The sequence below is a fragment of the Neoarius graeffei genome, chromosome 12, assembly GCF_027579695.1.
Source record: "Neoarius graeffei isolate fNeoGra1 chromosome 12, fNeoGra1.pri, whole genome shotgun sequence".
Classification (NCBI taxonomy): Eukaryota; Metazoa; Chordata; class Actinopteri; order Siluriformes; family Ariidae; genus Neoarius; species Neoarius graeffei.
Genome location: NC_083580.1, coordinates 57399103 through 57421260, shown reverse-complemented (window position 1 = coordinate 57421260; position 22158 = coordinate 57399103). Strand labels below are relative to the sequence as shown.

At 42.1% G+C, this 22158-nt stretch overlaps 1 protein-coding gene across 1 annotated transcript; it reads left to right on the top strand.

The window, feature by feature from the left end:
- The first annotated feature begins 26 nt into the window (after nt 1-26).
- On the top strand, nt 27-18663 carry LOC132894781 (V-set and immunoglobulin domain-containing protein 10-like 2). Its single transcript, XM_060934897.1, has 10 exons — nt 27-303; nt 2037-2312; nt 9906-10181; nt 12877-13134; nt 13204-13464; nt 13981-14274; nt 14986-15291; nt 15682-15804; nt 15895-15919; nt 18537-18663. Exons 1-10 carry the CDS (start codon nt 27-29, stop codon nt 18661-18663), a joined length of 2223 nt encoding a protein of 740 aa, XP_060790880.1.
- The last annotated feature ends 3495 nt before the right edge of the window (nt 18664-22158 follow it).

The window sequence follows — 22158 nt, the reverse complement described above, 5'->3', positions numbered from 1 at the left end:
TCTTTCTTCCAGAGGCACCAGTACTGATGACTCAGCCCAGCGTGGTTTCGGTTGTTGAAGGCACTGATGCTCTACTCACTTGCATAGTGAGTAAAAACTACCCCGTGGTCACAGAGATTGCCTGGTACAACAATATGAAGCAAAAGGTGGGGGACAATGCCAGGAAATATATTATTCAGCAAGCTGCTAGATGGTCCTTGACTGTGCGACAGACAGATGGCATGGTGGACAGTGGACAGTACTGGTGTTCTGCTACCAATGCTGTTGGAACAGCAGAGATCCCAGTCATGCTGCTGGTGATAAGTGAGTGATTTCCAATTTAATGTATTGTTACAGAGACATGGGTTTAATGACTGACAAAGCTTAGACAATGTTCATTCATTCATTCATCTTCACTAAACACTTAACCTGTTCAGGCTTGCAGTGGATTCAGAGCCTATTCCAGGAACACTGGGCATGAGGTGGGAATACACCCTGGATGGGATGCCAGTCTGTTTTAGGGCACCATATACTGTACACACACCCACATATTCCCACTCTGATTAACACATATGCCGCTTTTCCACTACCAACGCGGCTGAGTTGGGCTGAGCCGTGCCGTGCTGAGTTGGGCTGAGTCGAGCTGAGTGGGGCTGTTGGAGTTGCATTTCGACTACAACCGCGCTGAACCATGCTGGCTGGAAGTGGGTGGACACATTGGGTGGAGTTAGCGAAAGTGGGTGGACGTCACGTGATGTCATTAGGCGGCGCAAACAGTGACATCAGTGACCTTTTAAGCGGTAGTCTCACGACCCGGATAGTAAACAATAAACATGGAGGACATGGAGTCGTTAGTGTTGCTGGTCTTGGTGCTGTGGCTTGTTGTCACCGACAACGCCAACAGATACTGACAAGAGCGTATAGATGAGGCGAGGCGCATAAGGCTTCAGAAGTTCTCGTAATTCGTAATTATTCTTCTTCCGGGTTTACGGTGTTTACAGATCCCAGCGTGCTCGCGGGGCGTGTGTGGGCATGTGAGGACACTCCTCCTCACCAATCAGTGCACAGGGGAGTGTCTCCTTACGCCCCTAGCCTCACTCAGCTCAGTTTGGCTCACTTCAGCCCCACTCCAAAACCGTGCGAGTTTTGGGTGCTGAGCAGGGCTGAAGCGAGCTGAGTCATGCTGCTCTGAGGTAGTCGAAACGCGAGCCGTGTCAGGCTGAAGTGAGCTGAAGTGAGCTGAAAAAGGGTAGTGGAAAAGGGCCATTAGAAGCAACCTATCTTCGCACCTCTACCAACTGACATGTTTATGGGAGGTGGGGGGAAAAACCTTATACATTTAATTATACACTAAATTCTCTAAAGATCTAGAAAATAGTACAGCTAAGGAGGTAATCTAATTTAGCTGATCATCAGTATATTAGACCTCTAAATCCTCGTTTAGTTTAATGAATACCAGTTACCAGATCATATGATTTACAGTAATTAAAGTATATTTCAATGTGTATCTCAGTAATGTTTGTATTCTAATCACATGTTGTAAAAGCAGTACAGAAAAACAACAACCCACAGGTAATGTTTGTACCTCTCAATTCAGGGCCCATGGGTCAGTCCTAAACTCTGGCTACTGTCTGTGCAGAGCTCTGCATGTTCTTGTGTCCATGGGGGTTTCCTCTGATTTTCTGCCAGTATTCTGATAGATGAACTGGCTACTCTAAATTGCCCCTGGGGGTAAATGTGATAAACTGGTGTCTCATCCAGGGAGTATGTCTGCTTTGAGTCCAGTGTTTCTGGCATAGGCTGTTGATCTACTTTGATCCTAAGCAGAATGAAAAAAAAAAATGATTACTGAATATGAATGAGTACACATAAAAGACTAACAGGTTTAAAGTATTAATGAGAAAACACACAAAACATTGATATGCTTATTAATGAAATTGATATAAACCTATGAGGAAAAAAACAAAAAAAGGATATTTAACTTAACAAGACTAAAGCCCTATAAATGGACCAGGTTATAAAAATACTTTTTTAATTTGGATTTTTGTGTCTTGCAGTGCCAGTTTCCAAACCCACCATCCTGCTGAGTGACTCTTCTCCAGTGGAAGGCACATCAGTGTTGATGCACTGTATTGTGGAAAAGGGAACGGAACCTATTAACTACACATGGGAGCATGAGAGGCAACCTGGGCTGATCACAACACTGGCCAAGGAAAACAGAAGTGTGGTCAGTGTTACCTGGGTCTCTCGTAATCAGACTGGCTGGTTCAGGTGCCTGGCCAGGAATGAGGTCAATCAGCAGCGCAGTGACCAGATCTGGTTAAATGTCTTATGTAAGTGAGAGCCATCATACTTTTAACAATCCTTGCTCCCGACAGTAGATTCCATATCTGTGTCAGCTTTCACATGGTAATAAACCAAGTTCAAGTGTCTGGTATACTAGACAATTTCCCGTTGGATGGATATTCTGATGGCACTGATGATTGTCCAAGTGTCTAGAACAGGGTTGTCAAATTTGTTTTTAGGTAATACACTTTTAGATCATACTTAACCCAATGTCAGGTGGACCAAACAGAAAATCAGCTTAGTAGACTAATAACAGATCAACAACTTGTTTTTTTTAATTCACATGCATCTGAAAGGCACATACTACTTTGATTGAACTTCTTCTTCTTCTTCTTCTTCTTCTTCTTCTTTCGGCTGCTCCTACTTTGAACATATATCACCTAAATACAGTACAGTGAATAGATTTGGGGTCTTGCATAAATGTTCACCCCTTAAATTTTTTCTTTATTTTGTAGTGTTACATCTTGGATTATGTTACAAAGTGATACAAATTAGCCCACAATGGGAGAGGGGATCTATACAGTTTGCAAATTAAAAAAAAAGAATCCCCTAATTTAGGCCTTGGAAAGTGGCATGGTTACAGTGTCTTGCAAAAGTATTCATCCCCCTTGGTGTTTGTCCTGTTTTGTTGCATTACAAGATGGAATTAAAATGGATTTTGGGGGGTTAGTACCATCTGATTTATACAACACACCTGGAGTGTGCATAGGTATTCACCCCCCAAAAGTCAATACTTTGTAGAGCCACCTTTTGCTGCAATTACAGCTGCAATTGCAGCAAAAGTCTCTTGGGGTATGTCTCTATTAGCTTAGCACATCTAGCCACTGGCATTTTTGCCCATTCCTCGAGGCAAAACTGCTCCACTTCCTTCAAGTTAGATGGGTTGTGTTGATGTACAGCAATCTTCCACAGATCCTCAATTGGATTTAGGTCTGGGCTTTGATTAGGCCATTCCAAGACATTTAAATGTTTCCCTGCGGCCATATTATCTGCCGAGGGAGTTCAGTCACGTGATCACCATCTGTGTTTACATCCCTCCGAGGGCAGACACAGCCGCTGCATGTGAGAGGATTCACTCTGTCACAGCAAGGCTGCAGACACAGCACCCTGAGGCATTTATGATCACTTCTGGGGACTTCAATCGTGCTACTTTGGATTCTACTTTGGCTGCTTTTTACCAGGTTGTGGACTGTCCAACAAGGAACAACAGGACAATTGACTTGCTGTATGCTAATGTGAGGGATGCATACAGAGTCACACCCCTCCCCCCCACTAAGGAAGTCTGACCACAACCTGGTTCATCTACAGTACAGCCAAAGTACACCCCCCTGGTCCAAAGGCAGCCTGCAACAACTAGCTCCATCAGGAGGTGGTCCCCTGAAATGGAAGATGCCCTCAGAGACTGTTATGACACCATGGGCTGGGATGTGCTGCTTAGCCCACACTGTGAGGACATAGAGGGGCTGACACACTGTCTGATGGATTGCCTCAACTTCTGTGCAGACGTGGTCTCCCCTGCTAAGACTGTACGGTGTTACCCTAATAACAAGCCATGGGTAACACAGGAAGTCAAAGCTGTCCTCAACAGGAAGAAGGCTGCCTTCAGGAGCAGGGACAGGGAGGTGATGAAAGCAACACAGCAGGAGGTGAAATGTTGCATGAGGGAAGCAAAGGACAGCTACAGGAGAAAGGTGGAGTAGAAGCTGAAGGAGAACAGCATGAGGGAGGTCTGGGAAGGTGTGAAAACCATCACAGGCCACAACACAAAGACCAGAGTCATTGAGGGGACAGTGGAGAGGGCGAACGAGCTGAATGACTTCTTCAACCAGTTCAACCAGCCCACGTTACCCCCCACCCTCCCCCTCACTGCAGCCATCTCTCCTTCTTCCCTCAACACACCTCCCCCCCAGTCATCGCAGCAGCCCCTTCCTCCCCCACCTCAACACAGACTCCTCCATGCATTACTGCAGACCAGGTCAGAGGTCAACTGAGGAAGCTTCACCCCAGGAAAGCAGCAGGCCCAGACAAGGTGTGTCCCCGACTACTGAAGACCTGCACTGCTGAACTGGGTGAACCACTCCAATGCATCTTCAACCTCAGCCTGCAGCTGGGGAGAGTGCCCACCTGCTGGAAGACATCATGCATCGTTCCAGTTCCCAAGAAGAACCGGCCCAGCGAGCTGAACGACTTCTGACCGGTGGCACTCACTTCACATCTGATGAAGACATTGGAGTGGCTCTTCCTCAGCCTCCTCAGACCCCAGGTGCAACGTGCCCCGGACTGTCTGCAGTTTGCGTACCGGGCAGGTGTTGGTGTGGAAGACGCCATCCTCTACCTGCTACACCGAGCCCACTCGCATCTGGATAAGGGAAATGGCACAGTGAGGATCCTCTTCTTGGACTTCTCAAGTGCCTTCAACACCATCCAGCCCCTATTGCTTCAGGACAAACTGAACAGGATGCGAGTGGACCCCTGCCTGGTCACCTGGATCTCCAGCTACCTCACCGACAGGCCACAGTACGTCAGGCTGAAGAATATCATGTCTGACACTGTGATTAGCAGCACCGGAGCACCCCAGGGCACGGTGCTGGCCCCTCTTCTCTTCACCCTGTACACCGCGGACTTCTGCTACAACTCGGAGCTGTGTCACATTCAGAAGTTTGCCAGTGACACAGCCATCGTGGGGTGTATCAGGGACGACAGAGAGGATGAGTATAGGAGCCTGGTGAGGGACTTTGCCATCTGGTGCAACAGGAACCATCTGCAGTTCAACACCTCGAAGACCAAGGAGCTGGTCAATGACTTTGGGAGGTCCAGACAGGGGCGCCGCCAGAAATTTTGGGCCCCATGAAAGATTAGAATTTTGGGCCCCCCAACTTTCAACAAAAGTAGCAATCCTAAAGCATTTATGGGTTGTATTGCTGCTTACCTCCTTCTCCAAAGGGGGGTTCAGTGGTTTGGTAGGGTGGAGGTCCCCCTGAGGCTGAATCTGTACATATTTAGGGCACCCCATTAGTTATGAAACTGGTTATTAGCACTAGTTATTAGCACCAGCATAACGTAACATTTCATCTTGTTTATCACACAAGTCAGTTCAGTTATTAAAATGGAAAAAATGTCACTGTACAAACTGTAAAAGTGTTCTCTTGATAGGCTAATCCAACCACGTTCATACTGTTCATTTACCATTCGCTAATATTTTGAACACACATGTGAGCGATAGCTACCTTTCTTTGGGAAAAACTGAGTGACCAGTTGCCTGCCTCTCCGGTCCCTCTCAGCTTTCAGCTGCCTTTCTTTACGTTTTTGACAGCCACTCTTCATATTTAGCGATCATAGACTGTACGCACTCCACTGCTGGCTGGCTGGCTGCTGCACCGCGACACAGCAGCAAGTAGCGTTGCACTGATCAGCACACAGATTTAACGCATCGCGCTTCTACCAGAACTGGACCGTACCATTTCGCAAAAGGGGGAGGATTAAATGACAATACAGTGGTGCTTGAAAGTTTGTGAACCCTTTAGAATTTTCTATATTTCTGCATAAATATGACCTAAAACATCATCAGATTTTCACACAAGTCCTAAAAGTAGATAAAGAGAACCCAGTTAAACAAATGAGACAAATATATTATACTTGGTCATTTATTTATTGAAGAAAATGATCTGATATTTCATATCTGTGAGTGGCAAAAGTATGTGAACCTTTGCTTTCAGTATCTGGTGTGACCCCCTTGTGTAGCAATAACTGCAAATAAACGTTTCCGGTAACTGTTGATCAGTCCTGCACACCGGCTTGGAGGAATTTTAGCCCATTCCTCTGTACAGAACAGCTTCAACTCTGGGATGTTGGTGGGTTTCCTCACATGAACTGCTCACTTCAGGTTCATCCACAACATTTCGATTGGATTAAGGTCAGGACTTTGACTTGGCCATTCCAAAACATTAACTTTATTCTTCTTTAACCATTCTTTGGTAGAACAACGTGTGTGCTTAGGGTCATTGTCTTGCTGCATGACCCACTTTCTCTTAAGATTCAGTTCATGGACAGATGTCCTGACATTCTCCTTTAGAATTTGCTGGTATAATTAAGAATTCATTGTTCCATCAATGATGGCAAGCCATCCTGGCCCAGATGCAGCAAAACAGGCCCAAACAATGATACTACCACCACCATGCTTCACAGATGGGATAAGGTTCTTATGCTGGAATGCAGTGTTTTCCTTTCTCCAAACGTAAAAGCTTTTCATTTAAACCAAAAAGTTATATTTTGGTCTCATCCATCCACAAAACATTTTTCCAGTAGCCTTCTGGCTTGATCACGTGATCAATGTGATGAGTAGCAATGTTCTTTTTGGGGAGCAGTGGCTTTCTCCTGGCAACTTTGCCATGCACACCATTGTTGTTCAGTGTTCTCCTGATGGTGGACTCATGAACATTAACATTAGCCAATGTGAGACAGGCCTTCAGTTGCTTAGAAGTTACGCTGGGGTCCTTTGTGACCTCGCCGACTATTATACGCCTTGCTCTTGGAGTGATCTTTGTTGGTCGACCACTCCTGGGGAAGTGTAACAATGGTCTTGAATTTCCTCCATTTGTACACAATCTGTCTGACTGTGGATTGGTGGAGTCCAAACTCTTTAGAGATGGTTTTGTAACCTTTTCCAGCCTGATGAGCATCAACAACACTTTTTCTGAGGTCCTCAGAAATCTCCTTTGTTTGTGCCATGATACACTTCCACAAACGTGTTGTGAAGATCAGACTTTGATAGATCCCTGTTCTTTAAATAAAACAGGGTGCCCACTCACACCTGATTGTCATCCCATTGACTGAAAACACCTGACTCTAATTTCACCTTCAAATTACCTGCTAATCCTAGAGGTTCACATACTTTTGCCACTCAGATATATGTAATATTGGATCATTTTCCTCAATAAATAAATGACCAAGTATAATATTTTTGTCTCATTTGTTTAACTGGATTCTCTTTATCTACTTTTAGGACTTGTGTGAAAATCTGATGATGTTTTAGGTCATATTTATGCAGAAATATAGAAAATTCTAAAGGGTTCACAAACTTTCAAGCACCACTGTATGTTGAAGAACTCAAGAAATAGACAACCTTGTTCAATTAGCTCATTTTACCAGATGGAATATTGCATTGTTGTTATTTCAAAAGTCTTATTAAAATCATTAAAAGCATATTATCAGCCCCTTAAAGGAACAGTCCACCGTATTTCCATAATGAAATATGCTTTTACCTTAATTGAGACGAGCTGCTCCATACCTATCCGAGCTTTGCGCGACCTCCCAGTTAGTCAGACGCAGTCAGACGCGCTGTCACTCCTGTTAGCAATGTAGCTAGGCTCAGTATGGCCAACGGTATTTTTGGGGGCTGTAGTTAGATGCGACCAAACTCTTCCGCGTTTTTCCTGTTTACATAGGTTTATATGACCAGTGATATGAAAAAAGTTCAGTTACACAAATTGAAACGTAGCGATTTTCTATGCTATGGAAAGTCCGCACTATAATGACAGGCGTACTAACACCTTCTGCGCGCTTCGGCAGCGCATTGGTACTGTATCAATGGCCACTCTTCCATAAGCCCCACTCTGTGGAGTGTATGGCTTAAAGCAGTCCTATGGACAGATACTCCCATCTCCGCTGTGGATCTTTGCAGCTCCTTCAGTGTTATCTTTGGAGTCTTTGTTGCATCTCTGATTAATGCCCTCCTTGTGAGTTTTGGTGGGCAGCCTTCCCTTGTCAGGTTTGTAGTGGTGCCATATTCTATCCATTTTGCTGTAATGGATTTAATGGTGCTCCCTGGGATATTCAAAGTTTGGGATATTTTTTTATAACCTAACCCTGATCTATACTTCTCCACAACTTTGTCTCTGACCTGTTTGGAGGCTCCTTGGTTTTCATGTTGCTTGCTTAGTAGTGTTGCAGAGTCAGGGTCCTTCCAGAACAGGTTGATTTATACAGACATCATGTGACAGATCATGTGACACTTTGATTGCACACAGGTGGATCTTAATCAACTAATTATGTGACTTATGAAGTGAATTGGTTGGACCAGCTCTTAATTAGGGGTTTCATACGAAAGGGAGTGAATACTTATGTACACTCCAGATTTCTGTTTTTTCATCTTAATTATTGTTTGTGTCACAATAAAACAACAATTTTCACCCTTAAAGTGGTAGATGTGTTGTGTAAATCAAATGGTGCTAACCCTCCAAAAATCCATTTTAATTCCAGCTTGTAATGCAACAAAACAGGACAAACACCAAGGCGGATGAATACTTTTGCAAGACACTGTACAGTGGAAAAAATGTTTAGCTTGTTAGTGAAGAATCACATTATTAGCACATTTTGTTCGTAACTGAGTTGGGGCCCTGAATTTGTTGCTCTATTTTGCCCCCTATTGAAATAAAAGAGAATTGCTGTTTGTTTGTTTGTTTGTTTTCAAATCTTTCAGTTCAATTATTTCTAACCACAAGGGTAGAACCCATCGACTGTATACTTGACACCTTTCATCTAGATCACATCCATTACACTTTGTATTATACTGAACTGGAGTTTTTAAATATCTGTTCCTTGTGATGAACGTCATACCATACAACAAACTGATTCGGGGTAACTATAGTTGCTGTAAGGGGAAGCTGTCTATTTAATCCTGTTCCTTTAAAATTTCTTGGGCTTCCTGTCAACCCTAATGGTCCCCAGCTATCAGCACATACAAATCTATGCTCTACTCTTGAATAATTATACTCTCTTTTCAAGTTCCATTAATTTTTGTGTACCATGCATTGTTGGAAACACATTTGGAAACAGAAGGCACAAAATATATTGATAAAAAATCTGCTCTTGACATCTCCTTGTTCTGCAGCCTTGAATTATTCATTCATTCAGTTAATTTAATTGCTACCTATGTCTCATCTATCAAAACAAGACAAACTGTGTAAAACGTAATGGTTGTAAGGCAAAGCAAGCAGGTGCGAAAACAACAGCTTCACAAATTAGATGAGCAAATCTTATGCATTAAAATGCCTAGCTCTGAGGTTCCTGAATGCAAAAGGTGTCGAAGGATGAATATGATTTAATATAGCATTTAGTTGAAAAAGGATACGGTTTGTTTTCAGACACATTTGCCTTTCACTTTCTCATCTTATTCACAATTGTATATAACTTTGAGGTTAGACCTTGAAAACGTCTCTTATAATTGAACTTATGTTGGGTGAATGCATGCGCTGCAGGGACCAAAGAATGCATAGCTTTGGGTTGCTAAGGAAAGTTAACTGCTGTAGACTATGACCTTAAGCACCCAGACACCAGTGAGTGAAAGACAAATTGACTTGATTCAGGGAAATAAACCTGAAAATGTAACATCTGGGCTGTTTTTATGAAACACCAACAACAACAACAAAAAAAACTATGTTAATTTTCCTAAATTTTATACCTGCCTCCATCTCTTTCCTGCGGCTCTATCTAAAAGGGATACAATTCTACAATCTAACATATTGCATAAAGGAGTATACAAGCTTATCTACATTTACGTGATATGGGTATCTTGTGTTTAGTTGGCCCAGACTTACCTCAGATAGATGTCACAGCCTACTCAGCAGCAGATCACGGATACACAGCTCTGGAAAATGGAAACGTCTCCCTCATGTGTCAAGCCTCCTCTAACCCTCCCAGCCAGTACGTCTGGTTCTACAACAACTCTCAGATCAACACTGGATCACAGCTTACCATCACCAAGATCCTCCGTATGCAAGCAGGCTACTATGCCTGTCTGGCCCAGAATGCTAATCTCAACACCCGCTCTAAGAAAACAGTCACGTTTACTGTCTACTGTGAGTCCTCACGATTTATTAATGCATGACTACTAAGCTACTGCATTTCCACAAATTCTATACTCACTGTTGAGCTGTAGTGTCTTGTCTTTACTTCTGTAACTGATCCATTTGTTGACATTGCCTGCTACCAGTGAATAATGCAACTCTGTATTGTTTTCATTGTGAGGATTTTATTCTGAAAACAGAAATGAAAACAGCCAACTGTGTGTGGGGGGGGGGGCTGAATCCTCTCCACTCCTTTTTTTGGCCATGTATTGAAAAGGAGAGGATAGGTTTACTTCAAGGGCGGCACGGTGGTGTAGTGGTTAGCGCTGTCACCTCACAGCAAGAAGGTCCGGGTTCGAGCCCCATGGCCAACGAGGGCCTTTCTGTGCGGAGTTTGCATGTTCTCCCCGTGTCCGTGTGGGTTTCCTCCGGGTGCTCCGGTTTCCCCCACAGTCCAAAGACATGCAGGTTAGGTTAACTGGTGACTCTAAATTGACCGTAGGTGTGAATGTGAGTGTGAATGGTTGTCTATGTCCATGTGTCAGCCCTGCGATGACCTGGCAACTTGTCCAGGATGTACCCCGCCTTTCGCCCGTAGTCAGCTGGGATAGGCTCCAGCTTGCCTGCGACCCTGTAGAACAGGATAAAGCGTCTAGAGATAATGAGATGAGAATGAGGTTTACTTCATTATTACAACATTACTTCACTAACAGAAGCAATCTACAGTAGGTACGTAGAATGTCTTTAGCTTTCTGCATATAAATGTGATAAACATACAGTCATAACAGCACACTGCACATACATGGGGGGAAGCCATGGTCAAATGGTTAGAGAAACTGCTTTGGGACCAAAAGGTCACTGGTTCGAAGCAGGAATGGCTGAAGTACCCTTGAGCAAGGCAGCTGACCCCAAACTGCTCCCCAGGCTGCTCTGGGTATGCTGTACATCACTCTGGATAAGAGCGTCTGCTAAATGTCATTAATATAATGTAATATACATAGAATATATCAGAGCACCTCATGCTATGACAATTACCCTTAAACATATCTGGTAATAGAAATAAAGACAGACTGAACGAATGGATTCTCTCCACTAATTTTTATGCTATATATGTATACTGAAAAAAGGGAAATGGATGGGATTAGCAAAATCAAAGTACAAAAGGACAGATGACACAACAGCTTTTCTGTTTTCCACATTTGGTATTCAGAGGAAACATGACATTAAGCACTTGAAACACTTAGAAATCACAAATGCAGTTCCCTAGTTACCTTTAAGTATGTACTTAAGATTCTTATTATAGCATCAGTGAGACCTTGTGATAATATCCACTGCTCGATCCAAATAGTTTTATTGTCAAGCCATTGTTCCTTATTCAATTTTTCACCATCCCATTTAATATCATCACCAGTCATCACTGCATGGGAATGAGGTTATATAACCATTTACTTGTTTGAATGTCTTAACCATGTCTTAATGCCGGGTGGCACGGTGGTGTAGTGGTTAGCGCTGTCGCCTCACAGCAAGAAGGTCCGGGTTTGAGCCCCATGGCCGGCGAGGGCCTTTCTGTGCGGAGTTTGCATGTTCTCCCCGTGTCTGTGTGGGTTTCCTCCGGGTGCTCCAGTTTCCCCCACAGTCCAAAGACATGCAGGTTAGGTTAACTGGTGACTCTAAATTGACCGTAGGTGTGAATGGTTGTCTGTGTCTATGTGTCAGCCCTGTGATGACCTGGTGACTTGTCCAGGGTGTACCCCGCCTTTCGCCCATAGTCAGCTGGGATAGGCTCCAGCTTGCCTGCGACCCTGTAGAAGGATAAAGCGGCTAGAGATAGTGAGATGAGATGAGATGAGATGAGATGTCTTAGGCAGCTGGGCCATAGAAGGTTCACGCTGCACGCTGCATGCTGCACGCTACACGCTACACGTTCACGTGAAGAACCGGACCCTGGGCCATTAAACTTCATGCTTGGATGTTCACGTGTTGCGTCTGTTCTACTTTGACCGAGTAACCAACAATATGGACTCTTCGGATGACGACGATTGCCTCATTCTGCTTTTACTGAGACAGAGGAAGAGAAAAAGGAACAGAATTTGGAGCCGAGAACACTTCCTTCTGAGAGAAACCCGTGGTGAATTTCACCGAACATTCTATAATCTGCTTGACAATCCCGATGAAGAACTATTTTTCAATTATACCATTCAATTATATTTTTTCTGAAGTTTTCCCCTGAAAGCATAGAGTTATCTCCCTAGACCCGTTCTGATTGGCTGGCGCGGCGGTGACCGCATGCATTGACTGGAATTTCCATCTTCACGCCTAGAAAAAAGTGTGCATGTTCATTTCTCGCTTCACGCGTGAAGTGTGCAGGTGTGCAGCGTGCAACGTGAACGCCGTTCTATGGCCCAGAGCAAGTCATGCTACGTTTGTCCACTTTTCTTTACACGCGTGTAGTGTGCAGCATGCAGCGTGCAGCGTGAACCTTCTATGGCCCAGCTGCCTTAATGCCTTGTAGAATGAATGATATCAGATATTATCTTGCTGTCAGACTTCTTTGGATTAGCGTCTTTCTGATGTATTTGCCTAGAAAGAACATCTGATCTGACCTTCTTAGGCTTACACTAGGCTTACATCACCTCTCCTCCACTGTTTAACCAAATGAATGCTAATTGTCCAGGATCTTGTGTCACAGAGGTCATTTTCCCTACAGATCCACCAGATGGTGCTCCATCATGTTCCATATTCCCAGTAAATAACTACACTGACCTGGCTCTTGTTTGTTCCTGGATGGGTGGATATCCACCGCCGAACCTAAACTGGAGTCCATATGTGAACAGAGACAATCCACAGGGTTTTGCGAATATCACTCAAATTCAGCCAGGCTCAGAGACTTCAAACAACTCAGTATTCACCTGTTATGGCACACATATTGCACTAAATGTTCCCCAGAGCTGCAGCACCAGGACATGTGAGTACGGTGTATCATATGTATATGTGAGTTGTATATGCGTTTTTAACAACATGCTGTATTTCCAAGGGCTGCCTTATGGAGAACCCCAATGTTTTGCATATGTGACTCGTAAAAACGAGTACTTGATGCTTTCCTGCTCCTGGGAGGGTGGTGTCCCTGGGGCTCTACTGTGGTGGGCCTCCAGTTTGGGAGTCATACAGGGAACATTAGAGGAGAACTCCAACATCTTGGTTCTACGCTCCAGTGCCAACTACAGCAGCAAAACCTTCATCTGTCATGCTAAACATCCATTGGCTAAAGCGAGCAAGCGGTGTGTGTTAAAATTAGGTAAGAGTTGGTGTAGTAGGGGTATTTTTTTAGTCAGATTAAATCAAAGATGCAATAGAAGTTTTCCAGTTCTACTCCTGGATTTAACCTTCTCAGTTAATTATATAAAAAGTCCTTCACCAGCTTAGACTGGGTTTTAATATGCTCTGGCATGACTGGAAATGGAGAACCAATGGAAAATAATGAATGTACTCTTAGTGGAACTAGCATAAACAGTCTCCAGATATCAGATTACTATTACAACAAACCACAGTAGCAAAGCCTTCATATGTCATGCCATCATCCATCATCAGTCATGAAGCAGTTATATCTGCTGTGGTTGCCATGTAATTCACTTTACCAAGAAGAAAAATTTTCAAATACATCTTAATACACTTAGCGAGTGGAGTGGTAATAAAAGGAGAAGCTGGAAAAAAGAAAGGAAATACCAGTATGGAATGCAGAAATCATTTTCTATGCTGTACATTTAGATGGCAGAGCACATTGCAGTCATCTTTACATTGATCTGTCTTCCAGAGGCGCCAGTGTTGATGACTCAGCGCAGTGTGGTTTCAGTATATGAGGGCAATGATGTCCAGCTGACCTGCATCCTGAGCAGAAATTATCCTGCAGTCACAGAAGTCACCTGGTACAATAATTTAAAGCAGAATGTTGGTGAGACACCGAAGAAATACATCCTTCAGCAAGCTGCCACCTGGTTTAACCTGACTGTCAGGGAGACAGATAGCACAGCGGACAGTGGACAGTACTGGTGTTCTGCTATTAATGCAGTTGGAGGAGCAGAGATTCCTGTCTCGCTTGTGGTGAAGAGTGAGTAACGTAAAAGGAAGGCATCAAGTGTTTTGCTTGTTTAATATAATATCACACGACATGCTTTTGACTTGTAGTTAGTGGCCTGTCTGAAGCCATGCCATTAAGTATCCTACAGTATCCTAGAAAACTCATTTTTACTAAGGTGGTCATGTTATTGGCAATTTTAACATCTATCCATGTGAATCAGTCCCAAATGCCTCCAAATGTTACTATTAGGAAGATCATAAACACCAGTGCATTGTCTCTTGTTATCAACTTGCATCAGCTCTAGGGTGTTGAGTCTAGTGTTCCCAGAATAGGTTTTTGGATGTACCTGACCAGGATAAATTGGTTACTGAAGATGAATTGTTTATGGTAGACTTCCTACTGTTGGTTTTAACCAAGGATATCTGTTTCCCATATACTCTTAGAAAAAAAAAAGGCTCCATTAAGCAACCCAAAGGGCTGTCCCTCTGGAACCATACAACAGATGGTTTTCCAGTCAGAGAGGGTTCCCTTTGGGAAGCAATGACAATGAGAGGACATTATTAGCAAAATATATTCATACCATTCAGTTTTAGAGACTAGTATCTTGTATACCTGGCAACTGCTATCTTACTACAATCATTTCCACAAACATCTTTGAGTGCTTTCCAGATCTTACCTCGATATTTTCCCAGCTGACAAAAACTACTATCGGTGACTTACTCCAATGCATTTCTGATTCAGGATACCCAATGCCTCCAAACGTGACCATCAGTAAGATCACATACAGCAGTCAGCAGAGGACAGATGTCATGGTGGAGTGGTTGGTCCAGAGAGATGGAGACCTCACTGGATTCTTCATTGAGCGTCAGAGGCTCCCTGTCGGCAAGAGTGCTGTTGTTCCTCTTTGGCAGAAAGTGGTAGTGGATCTGGATCCAAGCACCCGCAGCTACCAGATCACCAATCTGGACCCTAGTGGGAAATATGCGTTCCGTGTGACTGCTGTTAATCACAGAACCATTGGACACCCATCAGAGGTCAAGAGTCCAGGTGAGATATGACTTCAGTATGGATTGGGGATGTTTCAGAGTTACTTGTTTTCCATACACCAACCTTGTACCAGATGTATAACATTTCATCAGAACATACTACCACTGTGATCACTATTCCCTTTTTTTCCCTCTATTGACATTTTGAGTGCATGTGCCTGTTATTTTCACTCTGAGTTAGCCAGCCAGATATTTCTTCATCCTAAAATGCCTCCTTTCCTCCCAAAGTGCTCAGTCCATTGGAAAGTTGAAGTTAAATGTAGCTCAATGTTCACTGAGAACCACCTTTTGACCAAGGAGAATAAAAAAGGCTGTGTACCTTTGTGTTGTAAGACTAAAACTAAATCCAGTCCTCACTGTACATAGTTTATACTGCTATTATGTCTTCCAGCAAACCCACCCTTTAAAGCTTATCCTGCTGTTATTGGAGCAGCCATTGGAGGCATGCTTCTGGCAACATTATTTACAATCCTGCTCTTCATTTACTTGCTGAGGAATCGCAATAACCACCCTCGTGAGTGCCACAGCTATATGCATTATATTAATTATTAATCATTAATAATGTGTATATCAGTACATTAATATGTTTCTCATATTTCTACAGGTCTCCATAGCATGATATTTGGCAAGTAAGTGTAACAAATATAAATATACTAATATACATACCAGGTTGGGCGGCACGGTGGTGTAGTGGTTAGTGCTGTCGCCTCACAGCAAGAAGGTCCGGGTTCGAGCCCCGTGGCCAGCGAGGGCCTTTCTCTGCGGAGTTTGCATGTTCTCCCCGTGTCCGCGTGGGTTTCCTCCGGGTGCTCCGGTTTCCCCCACAGTCCAAAGACATGCAGGTTAGGTTAACTGGTGACTCTAAATTGAACGTAGGTGTGAATGGTTGTCTGTGTCTATGTGTCAGCCCTGTGATGACCTGGCGACTTGTCCAGGGTGTACCCCACCTTTCGCCCGTAGTCAGCTGGGATAGGCTCCAGCTTGCCTGCAACCCTGTAGAAGGATGGAGCGGCTAGAGATAATGAGATGAGATGAGACATACTAGGTTTGTAACACAATGTCATTATCTGTATCTGTTTAATGCTTTAAATATCTATGCTTTATTTAAATTTTAAACCCAAAGTGGGCGTAGCCTAAAATGGAAGTTATGTGGGTTTTTGTTTTGTTTTGTTTTTTTAATTCTTTTTTTGACAAACAAAGACATCGTGCAATTCAATCACTGTGACATTGGCCAGGCAATTACTAAGCATGATTAAATGAATGCTGCCAATGAACTTGGCCTTTGTTTTGTGAGCTTCATATCAAGCCACTTCCTCACACCTGCATGAAAGTATAAATCTCCCATCCAACTCTCGTCTCAATCAGATGCCCTGTGAACCTTTCTGGCAAGCTTTCTAAAAAAAAAAGTGTGCATACCAATAGGTTTCTGTATTTGTATTTGTTTAAAACATACTGACCCCATTTCCAGAAGAGTTGGGATATTTTCCAAAATGCAATAAAACCAAAAATCTGTGGTTTGTTAATTCATGTAAAGCTTTATTTAACTGACAAAAGTACAAAGAAAAGATTTTCAATCGTTTTACTGACCAACTTAATTGTATTTTGGAAAAGAAACAAAGTTAAATGAATTTGATGCCTGCAGCACACTCAAAAAAGTTGGGATAGAGGCATTATTACCATTGTGTTACATCACCTTTCCTTTTAATAACACTTTTTAAACATATAGGATCTGAGTATACTAACTGTTGCAGTTTTGCAATTGGAGTTTTTGTCCATTCTTGCTTAATACAAGAATCCAGCTGCTCAACAGTCTGTGATCTCCATTGTCTGCTTCTCCTCTTCATGATGCCACATGCATTCTAAATTGGAGACAGATCTGGACTGGCAGCAGGCCAGTCAAGCACAAGCACTCTGTGTCTATGAAGCCACACTGTTGTAGCCCTGCAGAATGAGGCCTGGCATTGTTCTGCTGAAATAAGCATAGACTTCCCAGAAACAGATGTTGCCATGATAATAACCCGAATAAGTTGAGTTTACTTAAAAAAATTGAGGAAAGTGGTTGCCTTAAAAAAAATAATTATTAATGATTGAATTGAGTACCTTAAACTTACAATCTTCTGGTAAGTTTAAGGTACTCAATTCAATCATTAATAATTACTTATTTTTTTTAAGGCAACCACTTTCCTCAATTTTTTTAAGTAAACTCAACTTATTCGGGTTTACAGTGTGAGAACTCAACACTCAACATCCAGTTTTCCCGAAAACAAACCGAAATGTGGACTCATCTGACCACAGTGCACGTTTTCACTGTCTTTCAGTTTATCTGAGATGAGTTCAGGCCCAGAGAAATCAGCGGTGTTTCTGCATAGAATTGACGAATGGCTTCCTCCTTGCATAATACAATTTCAGGTTGCATTTCTAGATGTAGCAGTGAGCTCTGTTAAGTGACAACAGTTTTCCAAAGTCCTCCCAAGCCCATGTGGCTATATTTGTCATGTTAGTAGGACGGTTTCTCAGGTAGTGCTGCCTGAGGGCTCGAAGGTCACGCATATTCAACAGTGGTTTCCAACTTTGACCTTTACATACTGAGGTGTCTCTGAATTCCCAGAATCTTTTCACAATATTATGTACTGTAGATTATGAAATACCTAAAATCTTGCATTGAGAAATGTTCTTTTTGAATCAATTTACAATTCTCTCACAAATTTTGGCACAAAGGAGTGAGCCAAGACCCATCCTTGCTGGCAATAACTGAATCTTTGGTGCGTGCTCCTTTTATCCCCAATTATGTTACCAATTAACCTGTTTATTGTGGAATCTTTCAAAATGGTGTGACTTGAATATCTTATGAACTTTTCAGTCTTATTTTGCCTCTGTCTCAACTTTTTTTGAGCAGGCATCAAATTCTATCTTCAGTTATATTTACAAAATACAAATAAGTTGGTCTGTAAAACTACTGAAAATCTTTTCTTTGTACTTTTGTCAGTTAAATAAAAGTTCACGTGAAATAAACAAATCACAGATTTTTGTTTTTACTGCATTTTGGAAAATATCCCAACTTTTCTGGAAATAGGGTTATTATTTGGTGTTCATTCCAAATAATGTATACATACTGTAATCATATACAGAGTGTATATATACACGATACAGTATGTTATCTACAGTACATTCATAGTTAAAATAAAAGCATCTGCCAATATACCATACATTGATAGAGGTGTGCCTATGTTTTTTTTTTTTAAATAGGCAGAACAGCCAGTCAAGAGAAAATATCAACTTCCCTGAGGATGAGGTTGTTGGAGGGGCAGAGGGAGAGGGACACCCCGAAGAAACAAATTCCCCAAATCCAAATTCCAACAACCAACTTACATAGGTATGTGTTGACCTTATCTTTTCATATGTCATCTGACATCGTGCTTTTAACTTTTGAAATATTATTATTATTATTATTATTATTATTATTATTATGTTGTTGTTGTTGTTGTTGTTGTTGTTGTCTGATACAGATTAACAACACATCTGGTCTCAGATAGAAATTTGTATTCATGACAAGAAGTCTTTAGGATCTCCCTTTATGTCAAATCATTTCATTTTAAAATTCTTTTTCAGGACAATCTATGACATCCCAAAATAACCACAAGCCTCTTCTCCTCCCTCCCCCCCAGGACTGAATTCATCACTGTAACCATCACTACACATCCACAGATAAAAAGTAAATTGGTCTTTGTAGTCACACTTGACACAAACGTCCTCATTACTGGAGGAAAATATATTACTTAGGGGTAGCAGGGCATTTAAAATGCCAGCAGTGCCATCTGTCACACAGCAGAGATTTTTTTTTTAAGAATGTAGATGAGCTTTGTCATTGAAAAACTTTCAGTTAAAGTACTATATCACATGCTAAAACTGTTTGCATTTGTATTTTAAATTAGCAGAGAGATGATTTCTCTATTTTATTTAAAGATTTGTACCCTGACTAAAACTACCATTTACTGTGATGTAAAACACAGTTTTATAAGCATTCCCGTTTTGTTCAGAAAAATAACCATGAGCCTCAACAAAAGATTGAAAAATAAATAAATAAATAAATGTCTCATCTCATCTCATTATCTGTAGCCGCTTTATCCTTCTACAGGGTCGCAGGCAAGCTGGAGCCTATCCCAGCTGACTACGGGCAAAAGGCGGGGTACACCCTGGACAAGTCGCCAGGTCATCACAGGGCCGACACATAGACACAGACAACCATTCACATTCACACCTACGGTCAATTTAGAGTCACCAGTTAACCTAACCTGCATGTCTTTGGACTGTGGGGGAAACCGGAGCACCCGGAGGAAACCCACACAGACACGGGGAGAACATGCAAACTCCACACAGAAAGGCCCTCGTCAGCCACGGGGCTCGAACCCGGACCTTCTTGCTGTGAGGCGACAGCGCTAACCACTACACCACCGTGCTGCCTATAAATAAATGTATGTCTTTTAATTTTTAGGAAGATTTGAGTCTGAGATAAATGGGAGTCAAACAAAATCTCTTTTTAAAATATTTTGTTTTGAAGTTGAAGCCTTTCTTATTAATAAAAATACTTCCCTCTTTAAGTGTGTTTTGGTTTGTCACTTATTTCTTCTGATCTGACAACAAGGCTAAATTGTGTTGTTTCATCTCATCTCATTATCTCTAGCCGCTTTATCCTGTTCTACAGGGTCGCAGGCAAGCTGGAGCCTATCCCAGCTGACTACGGGCGAAAGGCGGGGTACACCCTGGACAAGTCGCCAGGTCATCACAGGGCTTAAATTGTGTTGTAATAAGTAATAATGGATTCTATGATATATGAACCCAAGAAATAAAAATAATTATTATTATTATTATTACTATTTAATCATAATATTGTGTATTTTATTGTAAGAAAATGATTCTAATGAAACCCACTGCTCAAGGAGTATTTATACTTCAAAACTGAATATTCCAGACCCTACTACAACCCTGATTCCAAAAAAGTTGGGACAAAGTACAAATTGTAAATAAAAACGGAATGCAATGATGTGGAAGTTTCAAAATTCCATATTTTATTCAGAATAGAGCATAGATGACATATCAAATGTTTAAACTGAGAAAATGTATCATTTAAAGAGAAAAATTAGGTGATTTTAAATTTCATGACAACACATCTCAAAAAAGTTGGGACAAGGCCATGTTTACCACTGTGAGACATCCCCTTTTCTCTTTACAACAGTCTGTAAGCGTCTGGGGACTGAGGAGACAAGTTGCTCAAGTTTAGGGATAGGAATGTTAACCCATTCTTGTCTAATGTAGGATTCTAGTTGCTCAACTGACTTAGGTCTTTTTTGTCGTATCTTCCGTTTTATGATGCCCCAAATGTTTTCTGTGGGTGAAAGATCTGGACTGCAGGCTGGCCAGTTCAGTACCCGGACCCTTCTTCTACACAGCCATGATGCTGTAATTGATGCAGTATGTGGTTTGGCATTGTCATGTTGAAAAATGCAAGGTCTTCCCTGAAAGAGACGTCGCCCGGATGGGAGCATATGTTGCTCTAGAACCTGGATATACCTTTCAGCATTGATGGTGTCTTTCCAGATGTGTAAGCTGCCCATGCCACACGCACTAATGCAACTCCATACCATCAGAGATGCAGGCTTCTGAACTGAGCGCTGATAATAACTTGGGTCGTCCTTCTCCTCTTTAGTCCAAATGTCACGGTGTCCCTGATTTCCATAAAGAACTTCAAATTTTGATTCGTCTGACCACAGAACAGTTTTCCACTTTGCCACAGTCCATTTTAAATGAGCCTTGGCCCAGAGAAGACGTCTGCGGTTCTGGATCATGTTTAGATACGGCTTCTTCTTTGAACTATAGAGTTTTAGCTGGCAATGGCGGATGGCACGGTGAATTGTGTTCACAGATAATGTTCTCTGGAAATATTCCTGAGCCCATTTTGTGATTTCCAATACAGAAGCATGCCTGTATGTGATGCAGTGCCGTCTAAGGGCCCGAAGATCACGGGCACCCAGTATGGTTTTCCGGCCTTGACCCTTACGCACAGAGATTCTTCCAGATTCTCTGAATCTTTTGATGATATTATGCACTGTAGATGATGATATGTTCAAACTCTTTGCAATTTTACACTGTCGAACTCCTTTCTGATATTGCTCCACTATTTGTCGGCGCAGAATTAGGGGGATTGGTGATCCTCTTCCCATCTTTACTTCTGAGAGCTGCTGCCACTCCAAGATGCTCTTTTTATACCCAGTCATGTTAATGACCTATTGCCAATTGACCTAATGAGTTGCAGTTTGGTCCTCCAGCTGTTCCTTTTTTGTACCTTTAACTTTTCCAGCCTCTTATTGCCCTGTCCCAACTTTTCTGAGATGTGTTGCTGTCATGAAATTTCAAATGAGCCAATATTTAATTTCAAAATGTCTCACTTTCGACATTTGACATGTTGTCTATGTTCTATTGTGAATACAATATCAGTTTTTGAAATTTGTAAATTATTGGATTCCGTTTTTATTTACAATTTGTACTTTGTCCCAACTTTTTTGGAATCGGGGTTGTACAATAATCATTATGATTTTAAGAATTTCAGCATCGATTAGGCTTCAAATATCAATACTGTATTAGAGCAATCCTTGTAGTTGTCATAATAGAACCCCAAATCAGAAAATATTAGACGGTATGTTGAAACTGAAATCAAATCTGAAAATAATGATTTGATCTTTGACCTGTACTGTACTCAAAACAATACAACAGCACATTATTTGACATTTGACCTCATGAATTTTATTGCTTTTTCAATATAGACTTAGACAACCTTTATTGTCATTCAGTATGCAACAAGTGTACACAGAAT